This window comes from Cottoperca gobio, chromosome 19 (genome assembly GCF_900634415.1).
Source record: "Cottoperca gobio chromosome 19, fCotGob3.1, whole genome shotgun sequence".
Taxonomy (NCBI): Eukaryota; Metazoa; Chordata; class Actinopteri; order Perciformes; family Bovichtidae; genus Cottoperca; species Cottoperca gobio.
Genome location: NC_041373.1, coordinates 16,564,532 through 16,582,612, shown reverse-complemented (window position 1 = coordinate 16,582,612; position 18,081 = coordinate 16,564,532). Strand labels below are relative to the sequence as shown.

General features: G+C 43.5%; 1 protein-coding gene and 1 long non-coding RNA gene across 5 annotated transcripts; both read right to left on the bottom strand.

The window, feature by feature from the left end:
• Positions 1–660: 660 nt before the first annotated feature.
• LOC115025011 (uncharacterized) lies at positions 661–3,418 on the bottom strand. The gene is made up of 2 exons (XR_003834175.1): positions 3,372–3,418; positions 661–3,186 (listed from the first exon to the last, which is right to left on the bottom strand). It is a non-coding gene; the product is annotated as an uncharacterized LOC115025011 (long non-coding RNA).
• A 571-nt stretch (positions 3,419–3,989) lies between these two features.
• LOC115024202 (WD repeat-containing protein 49) lies at positions 3,990–18,068 on the bottom strand. Of its 4 annotated transcripts, XR_003834101.1 has the most exons (19): positions 17,935–18,068; positions 17,760–17,831; positions 14,483–14,730; positions 14,249–14,395; positions 13,889–14,011; positions 13,642–13,813; positions 13,519–13,565; positions 13,300–13,437; positions 12,876–13,064; positions 12,271–12,462; positions 11,629–12,090; positions 11,394–11,543; positions 10,061–10,245; positions 9,381–9,520; positions 8,608–8,756; positions 8,296–8,507; positions 6,788–6,929; positions 6,050–6,093; positions 3,990–4,671 (listed from the first exon to the last, which is right to left on the bottom strand). XR_003834101.1 is itself a non-coding variant. In XM_029455560.1 (18 exons), the coding sequence occupies exons 3-17, from the start codon at positions 14,567–14,569 to the stop codon at positions 6,809–6,811; spliced, it is 2,514 nt and encodes an 837-aa protein (XP_029311420.1). In that variant the 5' UTR covers positions 14,570–14,730; positions 17,760–17,831; positions 17,935–18,068; the 3' UTR covers positions 3,990–4,671; positions 6,788–6,808. The 4 variants fall into 4 exon arrangements, 2 of the variants coding, with proteins under 2 accessions (XP_029311420.1, XP_029311422.1); XR_003834102.1 differs by lacking the exons at positions 17,760–17,831; positions 17,935–18,068 and adding an exon at positions 15,586–15,944; XM_029455560.1 differs by lacking the exon at positions 6,050–6,093.
• Positions 18,069–18,081: the final 13 nt, after the last annotated feature.

Sequence of the window (18,081 nt, the reverse complement as noted above, 5' to 3'; positions counted from 1 at the left end):
AAGGGGGAGATTCAGATGTACACTGGACAATCAAGATAAGTTAAATTACAAATTAAAAATAGCAAATTACCTGTCTAATTCGCAAATACAGACAGAAATGACAGGGAAAATTATCCACACACCTGCAAATAAAACGTCCAGCAGGGCGGGCTCGTGAGTACGGAAAGCGAGCGTTAGCATTAGCATTAGCATAGTTTTGACAGGTAGAGCGCACTTTCTGGATGTAAACCGGAAGCTACTAAACATTATCTACCAAAAATATTTAACAACCAGTAATGCTAAGTCTAACCACTGCTAGTTACAAGCTAACAAACATAAACAATTAGCTAAAAATATGCTAACTACACTTACCATTTTGATACATCTGATGGTCGCGAGACGCCGGAAGTCATCGCTCCGGAGCTCCGCGTGCACTGCTCAACCTGGCGCGAGCAGCGGTGGGCTGACACCAGATCCAGAATTTCTCAATGAGGGAGAAAAATGTAGATGAGCTTCTAGGAGCTTTTCTGAGTTTTTATTTTATTAAATAAATAAATAAATGGTACTCTTAAGTATACTTTGATTTAAAGTAAAGTAAAAGGTTTGAATGCAGGACCGAGTTCTTACAGTAACACATTGAAAAGGTGCAACATAAAAGAAGAAACCGGAGACAAAATTGAATTATTTTTACTTTTTTATTGCTTAAACTGCCATCTGGAACAATCTATACCAAAAGGATAAACATCTTTGCACATACAGGAGGTCAAACTGAATACAGGGTAGAATAGAAAAAGAATGGTCCTCTGGTCGCCTGCAGCTCTCTGCGCTGCAGGCCTAACAAACTCACTGAAGGTCGGGCTAGCAGGAGTGACTGACTACTACTGTAAGCCCAGGTTAGGTAAGCTAAGGCAAACCGGGACGATTGCAGTGTGGCTAAAAACATTTTGGACTAAAACCAATGATGCTGCTATTTACACGAAAACAATATTTCGATAAAAGGTGAGTCAAACCCACGCCCCTAACGGAGTCATTTCCTGTGGATCAGGATAAGGATCAGATGGAGATGATTGATTTAACTGTAAAGAAATTACATATTACTCAAGTCCATTAACAAAAAAAACTCTTCTCACTAACCTGACTACCCTGCAATCGGCACCAAAATCAAATCTTTTTTGGACGTACAAACATACATCTCAATTCTTAAGCGCATTCGAGTGCTCTAAATGAGACAAAACAGAAACACATGACTGGTTCTATGTCATTTCTGGTAACAGACAAGTGAGGCAGGAATGAAGAGTTAAGCCTATAATCCAGAAGTCAACATTGTGTGATTTGGTAAAGATCTTTTAAAAAAAACAAAAACAGACTTAAACATTTTATGCCATCTAAATAGTCATGAAGCAGTTAAGCTAGGGAGTAACAAACCAAATATTTGACAAAGTTCCTGCTTCTGCACGCAGCTGCAGGCTTTTTTTTTTTTTTTTTTTAATACACGCTTCCATTCATACCGGATCACTGGATGCCTAAAACATCATGCCAAGTAAGCATAGAGAACAGATCACAAGCTACTCTGATGAAAAGACAGCCACCTTTTCAAATAGGCAATAATCAATGACACTAGTTTTAAATAAATATCTGCTGACTCTGCCCGTCAGCTCACCTGTGATGCTTCAATACATAAATACTTCAGATGTCCTGAAAACCATAAACCATCTTGTTTTTTGTTTTTTCAAGACTTCACTTCAATAAACCTGGAATTACCCATTTGATCTATTTTTAAAAAGTTTTTAACCCATGACGTTTTACACAATACGATTACATACTGTTTTTGTCGGTTGACAAGAAGAAGCATTTATTTACTTTGTGGCACTGGACACCTAAAATAGAATTTATGGAAAAATAAGTGTTTACAAAAGACAGTTAAACATAGTTTTTTTTTTTTTTTTTTAAGATCACCATCACTCCAAACCATAAGTTTATCATTTAGTCAATGATAATAATATAACTATGATCGTTTTAACTATACCATGATAACATTTTGATTACAAACTATAGCAGAAGAGTGACCAAGTTATTTGGTATATACTAAAAAAATTGAATACTGAAATACACTTAATACTCTTTTTTTTTTACCTTTCTTTTTAAATTAATTTTTTTCCTCAGAGTAGTCAAGGCAGTTCTTGTATGGTCGTTCTACCGATTCAAGAGGACAATAAGGGGAATTACTACTTCCTGTTTGGACCTCCGAATAGTCAGGGAACAGAGCACGCGCTGCATTTCCACGGCTACGCATCTTTGCGTTGTGACAATAATCAACATTTGGCACTAGCCTGGTAGCTGCACAATAAAATTAAAACCTTAAGTTGTACAAGCTCTCTCTAACTAAGCAAAACAGACTTATTCCATCGTGCCAATCGAAAGGGAAGCAACCATCGTGGAGCTGAAACCTAAAGCAAACGTCAGATAAAAGTTGATGCGATCATATTTGTCCTGCCTTCTACAGTTTCTAGGTTCTGCTCTATGCTGTATATCTAATCAAGCTAAATGATGTCCAAAAGGAAATTCTTTAACAGGGGAAATAGAAGTCCTCTCTTCAATCTACAACATAAATCTGTAACAAATTCACCAAAAGCGCCATGTAAAGTTTGATTGTCCTGTCTCACCAGTGTGAGACCCTAATGTCTTTCAGATCTCCAAACAATCCTGCTTTGTGTTTAAGTCAAAAAAGAGAGCGTAACCAGCAAATACGTATATAACATAGGTAACATGTGATGTAACTGTGCCTACAAGGTAGCGTACAGCAGCTGGTACAAGCGCTGGTGAATGGCTGAAAGTCACCTCAGCGTGACAGGTGGTAACAACAAAATGAGCTCTGTGTGTAAAACAAAACAAAACAACAAAATAGGGAGAAAAGCCAAACAGAAAGAAGAAGAAAGTGACAAAAAAAAGCAAATTGCATTGGTGGACCCTGGGTCTAAAAGGAGAAAAGAGGGAAAGGGTGGAGGGAGAGGGAGGGTGGGGAGGGACGCCCCCTTCAGACAGACAGCGAGACGAAGCTGTTGTACTGTTGGATGTTACGTTTGAGAATGTCTGAACAGGGACCCAGGACGCGCTCGAAGCGAGGCCGGTCGAGCTTGACGCACTTCAGGGGGCCGCGGGCGACCACAGTGGCAGCGCGGGGACGGTTCATCAGCAGAGCAATCTCACCTGGAAAACACACACACACACACACACACACACACACACACACACACACACACACACACACACAGCACACACACAGCAGACGATTTAATTAATTAATATTAATATAATTATTATCAGTACCGCAAAACAACATGAATTAATATTAATGAAATCAAAGACTGCTGTGATGAAGCTTCAGTGCTTACCAAAGTAGTCAGAGGGTCCTAACCTCCCCACTTCAACAAACTCCTCGACTTAAGGTCCCGCTGTCTCGCGAAGAATACACCGAGAAACGTATGAATGTGTGATTTATTTCCATTCCGTATCACACTTGTTTGAAAATGATCCCTGAATGTAAAACTCTCTGTGCTCGTCAGCAGACGGAAGATATTTCCGACAACGCGACACAGTAATGCTTTGTTGTCTTACAGAAGCCTGAGGGGGCAGAAGTGCAGTCTAGATGACTTGCCCTGTTTGTCCCAGCTGTGTCTGTTTGTGTTTATCCCAGAGAAGCAAACTGCAGAAAGGGCTGTGCGTTCGCTTCCACCCCCGCTAAAACATCCAGACCGGTGCTTAAAATAACACAGATTTCAGGGACGAGCGGGAAAACGCATGCAAATAAGTTTCTAAATCGAATATGGAAAGAAGGCAAAATAAAATGGGGCGTTGAGTCTTTGTGCAATTCAGCAGACGTGAGATGATAAGTGGTCGGGGTTGAGATGAACTCAGGTTTCTGTCTGGATGACCCAGCCGTCTCAAGCCGTCTCAATATCATGAAATCTCACACTGCTGATTAAAGAAGCAACAATAAAGGTATTGTGAGGCAAATGCTTTATTAAAGAAACGTAAAGCAGTCGTTCACCAAAGCCGACACTTAGTGCAGCATTAAGACAGGAAACAGGGAAACGGCTCGCGTCTGTCAGAAGATAACAACTTGGATGTTTCTTGGACGGGGGCAGGAACGTGCTGGTGTCAGGTAGAGCTAGTTCGCTTACAGTTTAGCTGGAAGCCGGAGCTTTTCTTTTTGCTTTAACTTGTCATGAAGTAAATGTTGCATGCACAATGTAATGGCTATAGAATAATGACATCATCAGCGGTGGGATTGGATCCCTACAGGCCTCACTTTGAATATGCAATTATGTCTGCATGTGATCTCCCGGAAAGAAATGAAGGCTGGATTTACGGCACAAAGGAACTGTGTCAACCATTGTGCATCCAAAACAGGAACAGCATGAAATGTGAGCAGAGTTTGTAATGAATGAGAAAGAATAAGCTAAATGCAGCGTGCTGCAGCACAGTATTCATGACGTTCGTATACAAACATATTCAATGTACAGTTTCAACACAACTTTATGAAACAGAGGAAGGCATAACAACGTCTGCATCTTCTGTTATAAATCTGACTGGACAGGTAGGGTGCTCATTTTCCTTCCAACTGCTGTGAGGCTTTTCTGCAAGTCTGATGCACCCAGAGGATTGTGGGTAATTCCTCAATGGAGGCATCTCCTGGAAAAAGATTATGAGCAGAACATAGGAAAATGAAGAACAGACCTCACAAAGAGAGCAGAGGTTACAGAGCAGCATAATGGAGACATATCTGACATCCACAGAAATGCATGAAGAAGTTCAACGAGGAGATGAAGAGAAATCTGTTTTCAGTATCTGAAATAGAACGGCAGTATTGCCCCATTTCTTTTATCCCTCTTTCATTATCCCTTCAATGTTTCTGCACAACATCAGTCTGAGCGTGGCGCTCCAGCCACAGCTGGGACCGAAGGAAGTGGAGCTGCTCCCTCACATTCCTCCAGAATTAATCAAACCTTTTTATAGTCCCGTGTGCTGACCAGTATTTTATGCTGGGTGCTACCGGATGTCCACACACACACTCCAATTATATTAGTATTTATGGTGCATAATACATTGTAAATAAAATCGGCACAGTCATTACGAGAAGAGCATTTTGAAAATTAAAGAGAGATTGTGTTTTTTTTTGCCAAAAAGCGGCCACTTCAAGTGCCAATAAAATGGAAATGATAAAATGTATCTTTATAGTCAGATCTAAAAGATGCTAACATTTAGCCACAACACGCTACTGGTCTGTCAGACTGGAGCAGCAAAGTGTATTGAATCAAACAAGGGTGTTTTTTAATGTTTGAACTTTCTAACTTTCAAGTGGCAACTATAAATATTAAATAGGCTACTTGTGGCAGGTTCAGCGTCACAATTTCTGCTGATGACAAGACAATAAATACGGTCGTCTGGCACACAACCCCTCGTAAAAACCACAAATTGCCGTTTTTACACTTTGTTTTTTGTACGAATCCAACAAACAAGGTATGACGTGTTGAGGAGTGGGCTTTAGAGGTTGTGCTTTGAGGATTTGGTCGCCTTGTGTCACCAAGCTAGTCGGCTGCAGCTTCATGTTTAGCGTGCATTCTGTACATACGAAAGAGCAAATGAGCACCTTTCCCAAAATGTCAAACTCTATAAGTTTGTTCAGTTGATTTGCAATGAAAAAGTTAGTAATAGTAGGATAAATAATTTGTTGTTGCAGTCACCGAGCAACAGAACCTGAAGATCAGGTATTTATTAAGGCAGCAGGAGCAGAGAAGGGAAATAACCCAGTTATCTGCAGGACCAGAGTCTGATGGGGGCGAAAAACAGTCTATAAACAGTGATTGCTTTGACCGATGTCATCAGACCCATGTCTCCTCTTGTGACACGAAGCCACCGCCTGGCAAAAGCCCTCGCACAGACACCGACACACACATTTGATGATTGGATGCGGGGATGTGCATGCATGGAGCGAAGGAAAGAAGGCCACTGAGATGAGACTGACAAGTGTTTACGCTCATCAGCTGCTGATTGTGTGTTTGCAGGTTACCATGGGTTGCTTGTGGTCATTCTCTGCACGGCTGGTGGGTGAAGCTAAAGTGGATGACAGGAGACAACAGTTAATGTCCGTGTGCGTGTGTGTGTGTGTGTGTGTGTGTACATAACTGTGTCTGTCTGGGTGTGGCTGCTCAGAAAGCACAGCTAATCGCTTATTTTGGCAACTTCTGAGTAATGGAGAGACGGTGAAAGGAAAGTGTAGGAAATGTTTTGCACACACACACACACACACACACACACACACACACACACACACACACACACACACACAAAAACCCTTCAGCATTTGTGCACTTTAATTTTTCTTTTTGTACAATCTGGCTTGCGTCTCTGGAGCCGAACATTGCCCAAATGTTCCCGAGCCGAGCTCCAGACTTCAGAGGAGGAGAATGTGAAGAATGCTCCGACTCTTCTCTTCATAACGTGGAGAAATGGGACATGATTTAATCACAGTATCGGGTTTAATTAGCTTGGAAGGCCATCCTGACCTGTACATTCAAAACCTTCGTTCTGCTGCAGCAGCCGCAGCCGCACGCACCCGTTCACACACACGTGGAGAGGGATTCTAACGAAAGTGGTAATTACTGGAAGGGACATTCCCAGTGCAGAGCCAAATGGGACTGGATATGGCCTGGGTCAGGGAGAGGCCATCTGTGTGTGTGTGTGTGTGTGTGTGTGTGTGTGTGTGTGTGTGTGTGTGTGTGTGTGTGTGTGCAGCACCTCAAAACACCTGTTTGCGCTGACAGATTAACTATAGAACAGCATTCTTCCTGTTGGCGGGACCATGCATTTGACTTTTGACCTCGCTGAGTGCCGTTTCATCCCCTTCAGTCGTCTCCTCCGTGTCTTCTGTCCGTTTCCTTTGTGTCTTCCTGTGGAGGTCAGAACTAAAAGTTAGCGCTCTTTGCTAAAGGGAATCGACCTGTGTGAACACAGATGTTTATTTTAGATTGGACAAATTTCCCAATTTTGTTGGTGTCCCTGAACTAGACGGGATCAGTGATCTCTGCTGGATGATATTTCGGTCTCGTACCTGTCTGACTGTTTGTTGATTCAAACCAGAACTGTTGCTGTTCTCCATTTCTGTGGTGTAGTTGGCCTGCACTTGAGTACTCTGTGTGCTCCTTCTGTGTGCGTGTGTGTGTGTGTGTGTGTGTGTGTGTGTGTGCGTGTGTGTGTGCGTGTGTGTGTGTGTGCGTGTGTGCAGTTTCTGGGTAAATTAAACCTGACTGATTATAATTTCAACATATGAAATGTTACACTGATTAGCTGTTTAAAAGACATCTCAAAGGTTTGAGACTTTTTTGGCAGAATGAGAGTTGAGAAGTGAACGCTTTGGCAGCTTCTCTGTTGACGACAACCTCTCGTCATGCGTTCTTAAAATATGTGGTAGGATTATACCGATGGAAGAGCTACAGCAGAGACGTTGAAATGTTATCTCTGTGCATGGGCAACCAATCAGAAGCCACAGTGACGAGCAGAGAGTGAGAAGAGTGGAGCGGCGAGGTGAATGCAAACAACATAAATCAACTTTTCGACCACAAACCACAAAATGCATCTAAGCAGGAGCCGAGTCTTTTACTTTACTGCGCTGCTTTCGTCTCTTAAATGTAATTATTTCAGAGTGTTCTCTCCTTTTATGGCTCATGTTACCCAACAATGTGACAGAAATACAGTCAAGCACACGGCAGAGGACCGAGACAGAGTTTGTGACCTTCAAACAAACTTGAGTTTCTATTAAAGACTCAACGAGGGAGGAAGCACCCAACCACGACGTAATCTTCTATATTAGATTTCGCACAAATCCTTCACTGTTGACATCACTACTTGTTCGGACATCTCCTGTAGAATTTGATGATAGAATAGAAACACGCGTCCTCCTCAGAATGAGGACTGTGTGATCCAGAATGCTTCCTGGCAGCGTGTGTGCAGTCATTTCATCCTTGTATTTATAGCTTTTATGTTAACCCTCAGTGGGTCGAGCAAATCAGGGAAACTCAATTTTTGTTTCATGCATTTAAAGACGGGTTATGCAGCTTTTTGGAAAAGGCAAAAAAAGACACCAGAATTGGAAAATACAGCTCTCCACCTGCAGCCAGTAGATGAGCACGAGCATATGCATGTGCTTCATACAGTCAAGGCTCTAGCTAGCGAGGGACACGTGAATACCGACGAAGCGTTTTAGAGAAGGAGAGAAAGTGTTGCTAATAGTTTAGCCTTTCCGAAGCCGCGGCTTACCTCCGGTAAGAAGCTGGCTCAGTGATATTCCAAATCACTTCCTGCCCGAAGAAACCCACATGGTCTCCATCCTTTGTCCACAGTGCAGCAGAGCCGTCAGCTGAGGCTGTGAGGACGAACGACCTGTCAGTCACCTGGAGGACTTCCACACTCACTAACGCTCTCTCGTGAGCCTTCAGACTCTGCAGCAGAGGAGGCCGCTCACTATCTGGCTGCGTGGGAAGAGAACACCTCAGGTAAATGGGGAAATGCAGTACAGCACACACTTATTTCTTTACACCAGCTCACACACAAACGAAGACATACACTCACTTCATGTTGGATGTCCAGTGCATAGTGACGGATGTCCCAGATCTGCAGCCGGCCCGTTGTATCTCCAGAGACCAGGATGGTGTTCTGAGGCTGATCTGAGCTCAGGCTCAGCACACGCTCGCCCGGCTGCTCTGGAGCGTAAAACTGGCCTGCAATGAGAAGGTAACAAACTGAACTGCACACAGTTTCCCAAACATAAAGAAAACAAAGTAAAAATCTAGAGGATTCTTCGTTTTAACAGCAGTCAGTTTGTTTTGGTTCCTGAAGGTCTACAGGGGGGAAAGTTGCATGCAAGTAAATCTAGCTAGTTTTGTGCAACATAAGAATACTGTCTTGAAATAAGTCTGAGATAAATTGCTACCCTTAAATGTTATGTCACACATCTCCCTATTATGTCACGCTCTAAAAACCCTCTCTGCTTGAAGAATGCATCGACACATATGGAGATGTTTACACACAAATGCACACTTAGCTCACTCGTACACACATGCAGCGCTCACAGAGCATGAGTCCCACACCACTAAACACAGATGGGATCTGGAAAGAGACATAGTTGTGGGCTGCCAGGAATGATAGAGGCGGCAGGCCAAGTCGACAGTTCAGCCTAACTGTCACAGCTCTGGCTGTTTGTAAACCCATCTTACGGGAGGATCATTAAAACTGACAACTGCTTGTACAGTTTTGTGCTTCCACCTCCGTCTTACTGAGAGAGTTCTATTCTAAATTCATGTGCATTTTGCTTTTGCATGCTTTCTCCTCTCTGCCCCTCTCACCGTAAGTGTGCGTCTGTCCAGTGACGCTCCAAAAGCAGAGGCAGCCAGCCTGCGTTGAGACCAGGACACCTCTGTTTCTCAACTTTCTGTTGCCAGACCGATGCTGCAGGAACAAGAGGGCGTCCACAGGGGGCAACGCTCTAGATGCACATAGGCAGAGGAAGAAACAAACGGGCAACAACAATGGAACCCATCTACTGAAGACACATGGGAAATAAATTGGTTTACCACCAGACTAGAGCTCGTGTTGCCAAAATGTGCTCACAGGGTTGCCAGATAATTAAAGGGGTGGAAAGAAGCAACAGATTCTGCTACAAACATTTGAATTGAATTTGCTGTTTTTTGGGGGAGTATTGGATCATTTGACCTCTTCAATGTGACAACGAGCAGCACGTAGCCGTACGTAACCATGCATGTAATGTAATCAGTGTAATGCATCGTATTTCACGCACATTCATGCAATATTTTTCTCTCAAGTTTAGTGGAGTAGGAGTACAATGCACCGAGAATGGTACTTCGTTTTAAATGTTTTTTTTATTGTGAAGCATCAAAGATAACAAAAGACATAAGAACAAACTTTAAATAAAGAAACGATAATAATTTAAGGGCAGTAAATGTACTCGGTTACTTTCCCCGGCCTCGTGCATCTTTGCTCTCTGTACGTCCCGGCCGTGTCTCACCCTCTCTGTGTCGGTCTCTGAAGGTGCAGCGCTGCTCCTTGCGTCTCCAGCCTCCAGATAATGACCTCTCCGTCGTGGCTCGCCGTGGCAACGACCCCCAGAGCGAAGCACTGACACACCGCCAAGATGTCTGATTTGTGGACACCGCTGGACTTCCACGACATGTCTGCTCTCACATACAGATCCTACATGTAAAAGGTAAATATGCAGATGTTAATATTACAAACACCTGCAAACATTCTTTCTATTAGAAACACAATCTATGAAACAAAGTACTGCAGAGAACAAAGAAGTACCATGTTGCCTTCAGGCTGTGTGCGTGAGCTTGTTGGTAGAAATGGTGATACTCTTTGCACATCACTTCACACAGTCTGACAGTTTACAAACAGTCTGAAAACAACATCTAATTATTGATGTTGCCTTGTGGAAAGCAACTGTGTTTCCTTCTCCGGTTTACTGATTCTGTTTACACCTCTGGGCTGCAGTGAGGTCAGCGCTTTTTAAATGGATGTGGAAGCTGAGCATGGTGGACGTCAGAGGAACACCGCTGCAGATGTATCTCACCAGGTGCATGTGGAAGTGTAATTTACCTCATTCGCTGATGTCATTTACTCCCAATAAAACAGTGTGTGTTCTCACAAACCTGGCTCTGTGCTGACACGGGGGTGGGGGTGGGGTGGGGGGGGGGGGGGGGGACAGGACGGAGAGTTTGCTGCAGGAGCATGAATACTGAATGTGTATACTGAATCTAACCGCAGATGGAAGGTAAAGGTTGAGAGGTAAAAATGTAACACAAGTCTTATTAATTACTACGGTCAATAGATGTCGGCGTCTAACAATGTTGAACAAGTCTCTCATCCCTCTAAACCAATCAGGAGGTACAGCAGAGCGTTACCGCCTCAGATCTATGCTGCTGGTGACAAACTGATAGCGGCCATTCAATCGTCTGATAACATTTGAAGCAGGTGAATGATAAAACACTTTGTTACTTTGTTGTATAAGTGAACAGCAGAAGGTGATGCCTCCTGAAAACCTTGTTTTCGTTGCCCGTCGTCGTTGGTTTCATTTCTCACTTTGTCGCAGTGACACGCAGGTGTTCTGCTGCACCTGGTGACATCACTGTTAAGCATAACTGGACTGCATTCATAGAGCGCTTTTGCAATCTTTGCGACCATACAGCACATGTCGGCGTTCACACAGAGGCAGATACACGGTGCCACTGTGCTCATCAGATAAACATTCACACACACACTCGCATCTATCTGGGGCTCAGTCGAGTCCCTCCGTGTAAAACTGCAGTGGATTATTAATTTAAAGCACCTTTTGATTTTACCTTGGCAGCTGCGATGTCGTACTGAGCGACTCGCCGGCTCCCCCCCACAGCCAGCACCTGGTTGTCATGGAGACAGGTCAACCCAGTGACCTCAGAGTCGGTGACGGGCTCCAGTTTGTGCAGGTTGAGGCCGTTGAGTAGGTTCCACACCTGCTCGGGGACAACTCTTATCATTAACGTACATGTTTGTGTCAAAGCTACAGTATTTGTGCAGACATTCGTCGTGTTGTTGGACCTTAATGGTGCCACCGCGAGCCCCGGTGATCAGTCTTCTGCGGGAGGAGTCTAGTGTCATGCAGGTGAGCTCGTCTTCTCCGTGAGCGTTCAAGATCTGCAGACGCCTCCTCCCCGTCTCGACGTCCCACAGAGACACTGATGAGTCGACATGTCCAGTCGCCACCTGTCTCAGAGCGGAGCTGTACAGAGCACAGGAGACGGCGGGACCGCTTTGAATGTTCGGTTCCTTTCCTTCATCTGTCAACCATCCGCCCCCTCCTCTTCTAGCGTCAGCCAGATGGAGCAGTGCCAGGTAGTCTTTGCATCCCACCACTAAATGAGAGTGCTCCGTCAGAGGGGGGCTCAGCAGCAGGAAGGGGAAGTTACCGTGTTCTGGGATCCGACCTGGCTGCAGGCAGGGGAACTGCAGGTGGACGATTTTCAGACAGCGATGGCTGGAAATGTCCCAAACCCTCAGCTCCTGGGGGAGGAACAAGTCATTAACCAGAAGATAAACAACGCTCTATTGTGACATGTCATGACGTCACAAGAAAATGGTAATAATGCACATATGATAATATTGTTCTAGACTTGTGGTTACAGACTATTGTGAATTCCTTTGGTCGTGTAGTGAAGATCTGAAGAGCGGCCCCAGACTCACAGCATCTCTGGAGTAGCTGAAGATCTGCCCAACAGGTTGGTAGATCGACACATCCAGCACTGCGGCGCGGTGACCCAGCAGCGTGGCGACGGGACGCGACACCACAAATCGAGTCCACAGTCTGACGGCTCGGTCGCAACCTCCCGTCACCATCAACTGCAGGGACGCGTTGTAGTCGAAACATTTAGCTCCCTGAAAGGAGACGGTGAACAGATTGTGTTGCTTTGTGTACAGAATAATACTACAGACCGTTAAATTGGAGTATAAAGTTAGTGTGCTCGTATAAATAACAGGAAGCATCAGTTTAATAAGTCTTTGTGCAACCTTCTAGATAAAACTAGCTGTTGATAATTCACTAAATGTACTATTTGCAGTTCCCACATCAGGACATTCATTGATTTCTAAACACTTCTAATGGAGTGAAAGTTGATTTGTAGGTCAGAGTCACCCCGACCGGAGTACCTCCCATCTGACCTCCATGCAAAGTGGATACCGACAAAAATCAATTACACTCCCTTCTTCTTCCACGTTTAATTAATAATTGACCACAATAACATGCAAAGTAGAGATTTGACCTTACTGAGGTCGTTAAACTCCACTATCACCTGCTTGAACGTCCAAATGTAAGGCTCCCGCTTCAGAGTCACGCTCATAAAGACCACAGAGGAGGTGTCGCTCTCTGATGACGTCATGATGACGTTGGCGCCGGGCTCAAACATCACTCTGGTGATTGGTTCCTGGTGGACGTTGGGGATGTGACGGTGGGAGACCATGTTGCTGTGTTCACCGAGGTCCTGTAGTCGAGATGGATTAAAGTTATGTTCTCAAAAGACTTTCATTGAAATGTAATGTCTGTTAAGTCGCTGACGGCGGCCCACTGAGGGAAGCCTTTGCAGTATTACGAACTGGATGTCTGTGGCGACACTCCCAGGAAACAGGCCAAGCGGCGCCGAGTCAGTGACGCATTATCGAGATTGTAACTTTAAGTGCGTGTGATTTCTGACTGCTGCACCGTTCGCTGGAGCTTACGGGGAGAAAGATCCTCTGTGGGCCGCTCTCCGCCTTGGACGGACTCTTGAAAAGACCTTTAGATGGATTCAGGAACCACAGGAGGTGGACTCCTCCTCTTTCATCCCCCAGCAGCAGCAGAGACGGTCGCTCTGGACACTTGGAGGGGAACAAGAACACACATGGACTCAAGTGCATTGCTTTCAGAGTGAATGTGTCTCGGAGGAACCGTCGTCTTACCTGAACATCGTGCCAGTAACAGAGAGCCGTCGGGACGCTGCGAAACCCTTGAGACGAGACGAAGAGTTAACTCTTGAAAACTTAGCGTTGTTGTGTTTGTAACATGTCAGCAATGAAGTATACCAAAAAGATGGACGTCCTCAAATACACCGGCCGTGGACACGTTGACAAAGTGCAAGTCTCTGCAGTCGGTAGCTACGGCAACCCTGTGTACGTTGCCCATATAGACGGCATCAGACGTCCAGCCTCTGAACCTCCTCGTGCTGGCCACTTCCTCCGTTGGGTCTCCAGCAAGCTGGATTAAAAAAATAAAATGTGAGTGTGTTGTACTTCCATGTGGAAGTTACAGTAGCAGCAAGATGTCACTCACCCCGAGCGTTCGGAGGATGTGTAGGCTGCTGTTCCAGACAGTGATCTGACCTCCCTTACTGACACTCATGTAGCGGAGCGGAGGAGGGTGGGAGACCGCAACCACACGCACGGTTGCCTCCCGCTGCGGAGGAATAATTTAAAGTATAACTAATAAAATGAGGTAATATAGAAGTGCAGCTGGTGAACCTGTCTCCCCACACAGACGCTGCAGGGAACGTTTGGTGCAATATGAATCAACTTTAATTAGTATTAGTTGTATAAACTGCTGAATGTTTATACGTTTGATACTTATATACCAATATATATCTATACCTTCCTTCTCGTTTCACCTGCTATCAGAGGACCGGGGGGTTTGTACCTTGTTGTGAGCGCAGTGTCTGATCTGCGGCTGGGAGTCCAGGAGAGCCGCTCTGGGGATGGAGGCGCGCTCTCTCTCAGTGTACTCCAGGAGCAGGTAGGAACAAAGCTGCTGCCACTTCACCTGCCCGGTGCAGCTGACATCTACCTGTGTGTGTGTGTGTGTGTGTGTGAAACAGTCAGAAGACTCTCAGAGGTCCTGCATCATCATCTGGATGTCATGGTTTCTCCTTACCTCACTGAAGAAGCTCTCAACCCAAGTGTCCTCAACATCTGGACCGACCACAGACCTCATAACCTCCCGAAACTCTTCGAACTTCATTCCGCGCTCTTCATTTCCTCCTCTGTTCCTTGCTCTCCTTCCTCTCGGCCGCTCTTCCTGTGTCTGTGCTGCAGCCTCTGGACGGGTAAATGCAGTCTCTCAGGAGCTGCAGGTGCTCGGGGGTCAGCTTCTCTGCAGGACTGACTCCACAGGCCGGATCACTGCAGAGAAATGTTCATTGTCACAGACATATTGTACTTTAGTTTCTTTGCAAATTAATGAACTTTTGCATACTTTAAGTAGCCTATTTTTTCGATGCTTTTATACTTTTACTTCAGTAAAATATATGAGTACTGCTTCTTGTGTTTGCAGGTGTACAGTTGGATCATCAATTGTTGTCTTAGCGTCAAATATTTTAGTTTTAGTTTGTAAATTTGATTATTAATTCCATCCAGTCGCTGACATCGACTCTGTGACTCTCTGCAGGATGAACGCAGCGCTCCCAAGTGGCAGCACTGGGACAACACACGGCTGATGAAACAGAAAGCATCATCACATTAAGAAGTCAGGTATTAGTACTTATAGATGTGTGCACTTGCTAAATGTTGTGTGTAAGTTTTGTGGGACGTGTTTAAAGCATCCCAAGGGTTCCTCACCGCCACCAGCGGCTCCTGTGTGGCCCTGTTGCTCGGGGAGACGACACAATGAGTCACATGTCTCAGCTTTGTGAGCTCGTTTGCAGTGTGCGACGGGTCCTTTGCATCTTACACACTTCTCACCAATGTGTGTGTGTGTGTGTGTGTGGGGGGGGGGAAGGAAATGTGAATCTGAGCCATAGAGATGCAAATGTCCAACTTCATATAGGACTTAACAAAACTTCTTCTAAGTAAAACCAGCACATCTTTTCACTCGAAGAGTTTTGAGATGATAAGACGTGGGAATATAAGGATTCTTAATGAACATGGAGGTGCAGCCGACATCACATGCAGAAGTGGCTTTTATGTAGCAGGTTATACACAGTGCATTAACAGTGATCTGTTAAATTAATCAGATAAATAAAAACAAAGAAAACTCACCAGCACCTGCTGTGTGGCACTTCAGTCTCATAAAGCAGCCAGGGATCGTTGCTGCTTATTAAGGAATTCATATTGATAACCTGAACGCCTCTTTAAATGATTCCAAACATCCTGCTACATCTTAATCTAGATTGCTTCAACTTCTTTAGATCCAGCTCTTGGTGACACACACACACACACACACACAGAGAGATGCAGCACACACGAGCGCTGAGGCCAATCTGAGATCCTCACAGTGCTCCGAGTCGAAACACGCCGGACCTTTTGTTTTCTATCCCTCCCTCTGGCTTTTCAGACTGATCATGTCAAACAAAGCTTCTTGTCTCCAGACAGCCAAGGAATGTCCAGGTCCACGGATCAATGAGCCGTCCGTCACAAGTGGGTGACCGCTCCGAGAGGGGAGAGTCAACACATCGCTGGTGAGAAGACCGTGGGGAGATGAGAGTTTCCAAAATAACTGAAAGTCTGCTGGGGGGTAACAAGACAAGCCCTCAGTGGATTAATCATTTAGAGACACTGAGTTAGTCGAGACCCAGGAGAGTTAATATTTGCAACTTTTGCACATTGAACACTTAAACACATAACAACTCTGCACAAACCCTATGAATTATATTTATGTCCTTTTGCAAATATATTCTGTAAGTTAAAGGGAGACACGACAGGTTTTAACTATTATATCACGATGAAACTTCCCCAGTTGATTTCTTTCATTAAGATGATTCTCTTTTTGCGTTACAAGTTTTCTAAAATGTTGTGTTTAAATATGCAAATGAGGCATTATCTAACATTTACACAACAGACATCTGAACATTGGATTTGTCTTTTTGTCAACATTAAAGAGTCGAAGGTTTTTACTGAGGGGATTTTGGATATCTCTTTGTATCACTCAATATATCAGACAAAGTTTATATATATATATATATATATATTTATATATTTTATATACATATATAAAAAAAAAAATATATATATATATATATATATAAGAAATAAATATATATATATATATATATATATATTTTATATATATATATATTTTTTTTTTATATATATATATATATATACACATTTAAAAATATATATATATATATAAATAGTTGCTATGAATGATTTATGAATATAAACATTTAAATGAGGCATAACTAATGCTAGCCTTTGGTGAATTTAGGAGAAATCTACAGATGCAAATACAGATGTGTTCTTTCCACTAGTCTGAAACATGCTGTTTAAGCAAAATAGCTCAAACTCTCAAAATGAACCATAAAGCATTTTTGCCTGTCGTGTCTCGCCAAAGATTAAAAGCAACAATCAATGATAGATGGTCGTGTTGTTATAACCTCACAGACTTCTATAACTAATGCAGTTTAATTATTGCCTGGCAACCCACAGCGCTCTTGTTCACCAACTCAATGAGCACGAGCGACCCGGAGCGGCCTCCCACTATGATTAATGAAGAGACCACATCCCAGTGGAGTCTGCTGGGCAACACCTCGTCTAATATCAGACCGACACACAGCAGTGCTGTAACTGGCTCATATCTATATCATTAATATGATGCAAACATGGACAGCACAGCTCAACACATGTTCACACATGTATGTTATAGAAGCACAGGTGGAACAGCTGAAACGTTTTGCCATTTAGACTTTAATTACATTTTTATTTAAATGTAATATTAATATATATTTTATTATTGTTACGTTTGCATTTATGAATAAAATATGTTGCCAACATCATTCTCAAATGTATTCTTAAACATATTTGTCTTCTTTTCTTGAGTTTTTGAAGAAACATCAACAGGACGGTAACTCGGGAAGACGGTCACTACAACTACTACTATAGGTAGGTGAACAAACGTGGAGATGAAAAGCATTTTGAACAACGTTAACATATTAAATAAATATTTAGCAGCTCTTCCCATGATGTCAGGAAACTGGAATATAACTGTTTCCAAAATGATAAAAGCAGAATACCCAGTACAATAATCATCAAAATGTAATTAACACTTTAAAATACATTTCTGTGCTACCATTTAGTTCATGATTACAGAACAGCAGTCTGCACCAATGATATAAAGCAAGCCCATATTCAAGGACACATTGCATATATATTCTTTTGATTCTATGTTTTGCAAATGCTATTTTATTTAGAATTTCAAATAGACATGCTATTACCCGGTTCAGCCACTAGATGGCGCCACATCCAACATGTGATCAGCGCTCGAGCATGCAGAGGAGAAGTGTAACCTGCAGAGTGGAGGACTTATTTTAAAGCAATTAAAACACAGGAAACATCTATCATGTTAACACATGATATTATATATATTTTCTGAATTTAAGGAAGACTTACTCTCTTCTAGAAAGCTGTTTAAAAAGCTTGAGCTGCTGTCATATGTATACGGTCTGTTAACTTTAAAACATGCATGTCTCTGCTCTGTCAGTGGTGCAGTGTGTACCTCCTCTCAGCTGGACTCACACGGTGGCAGGAGCCGCGCAC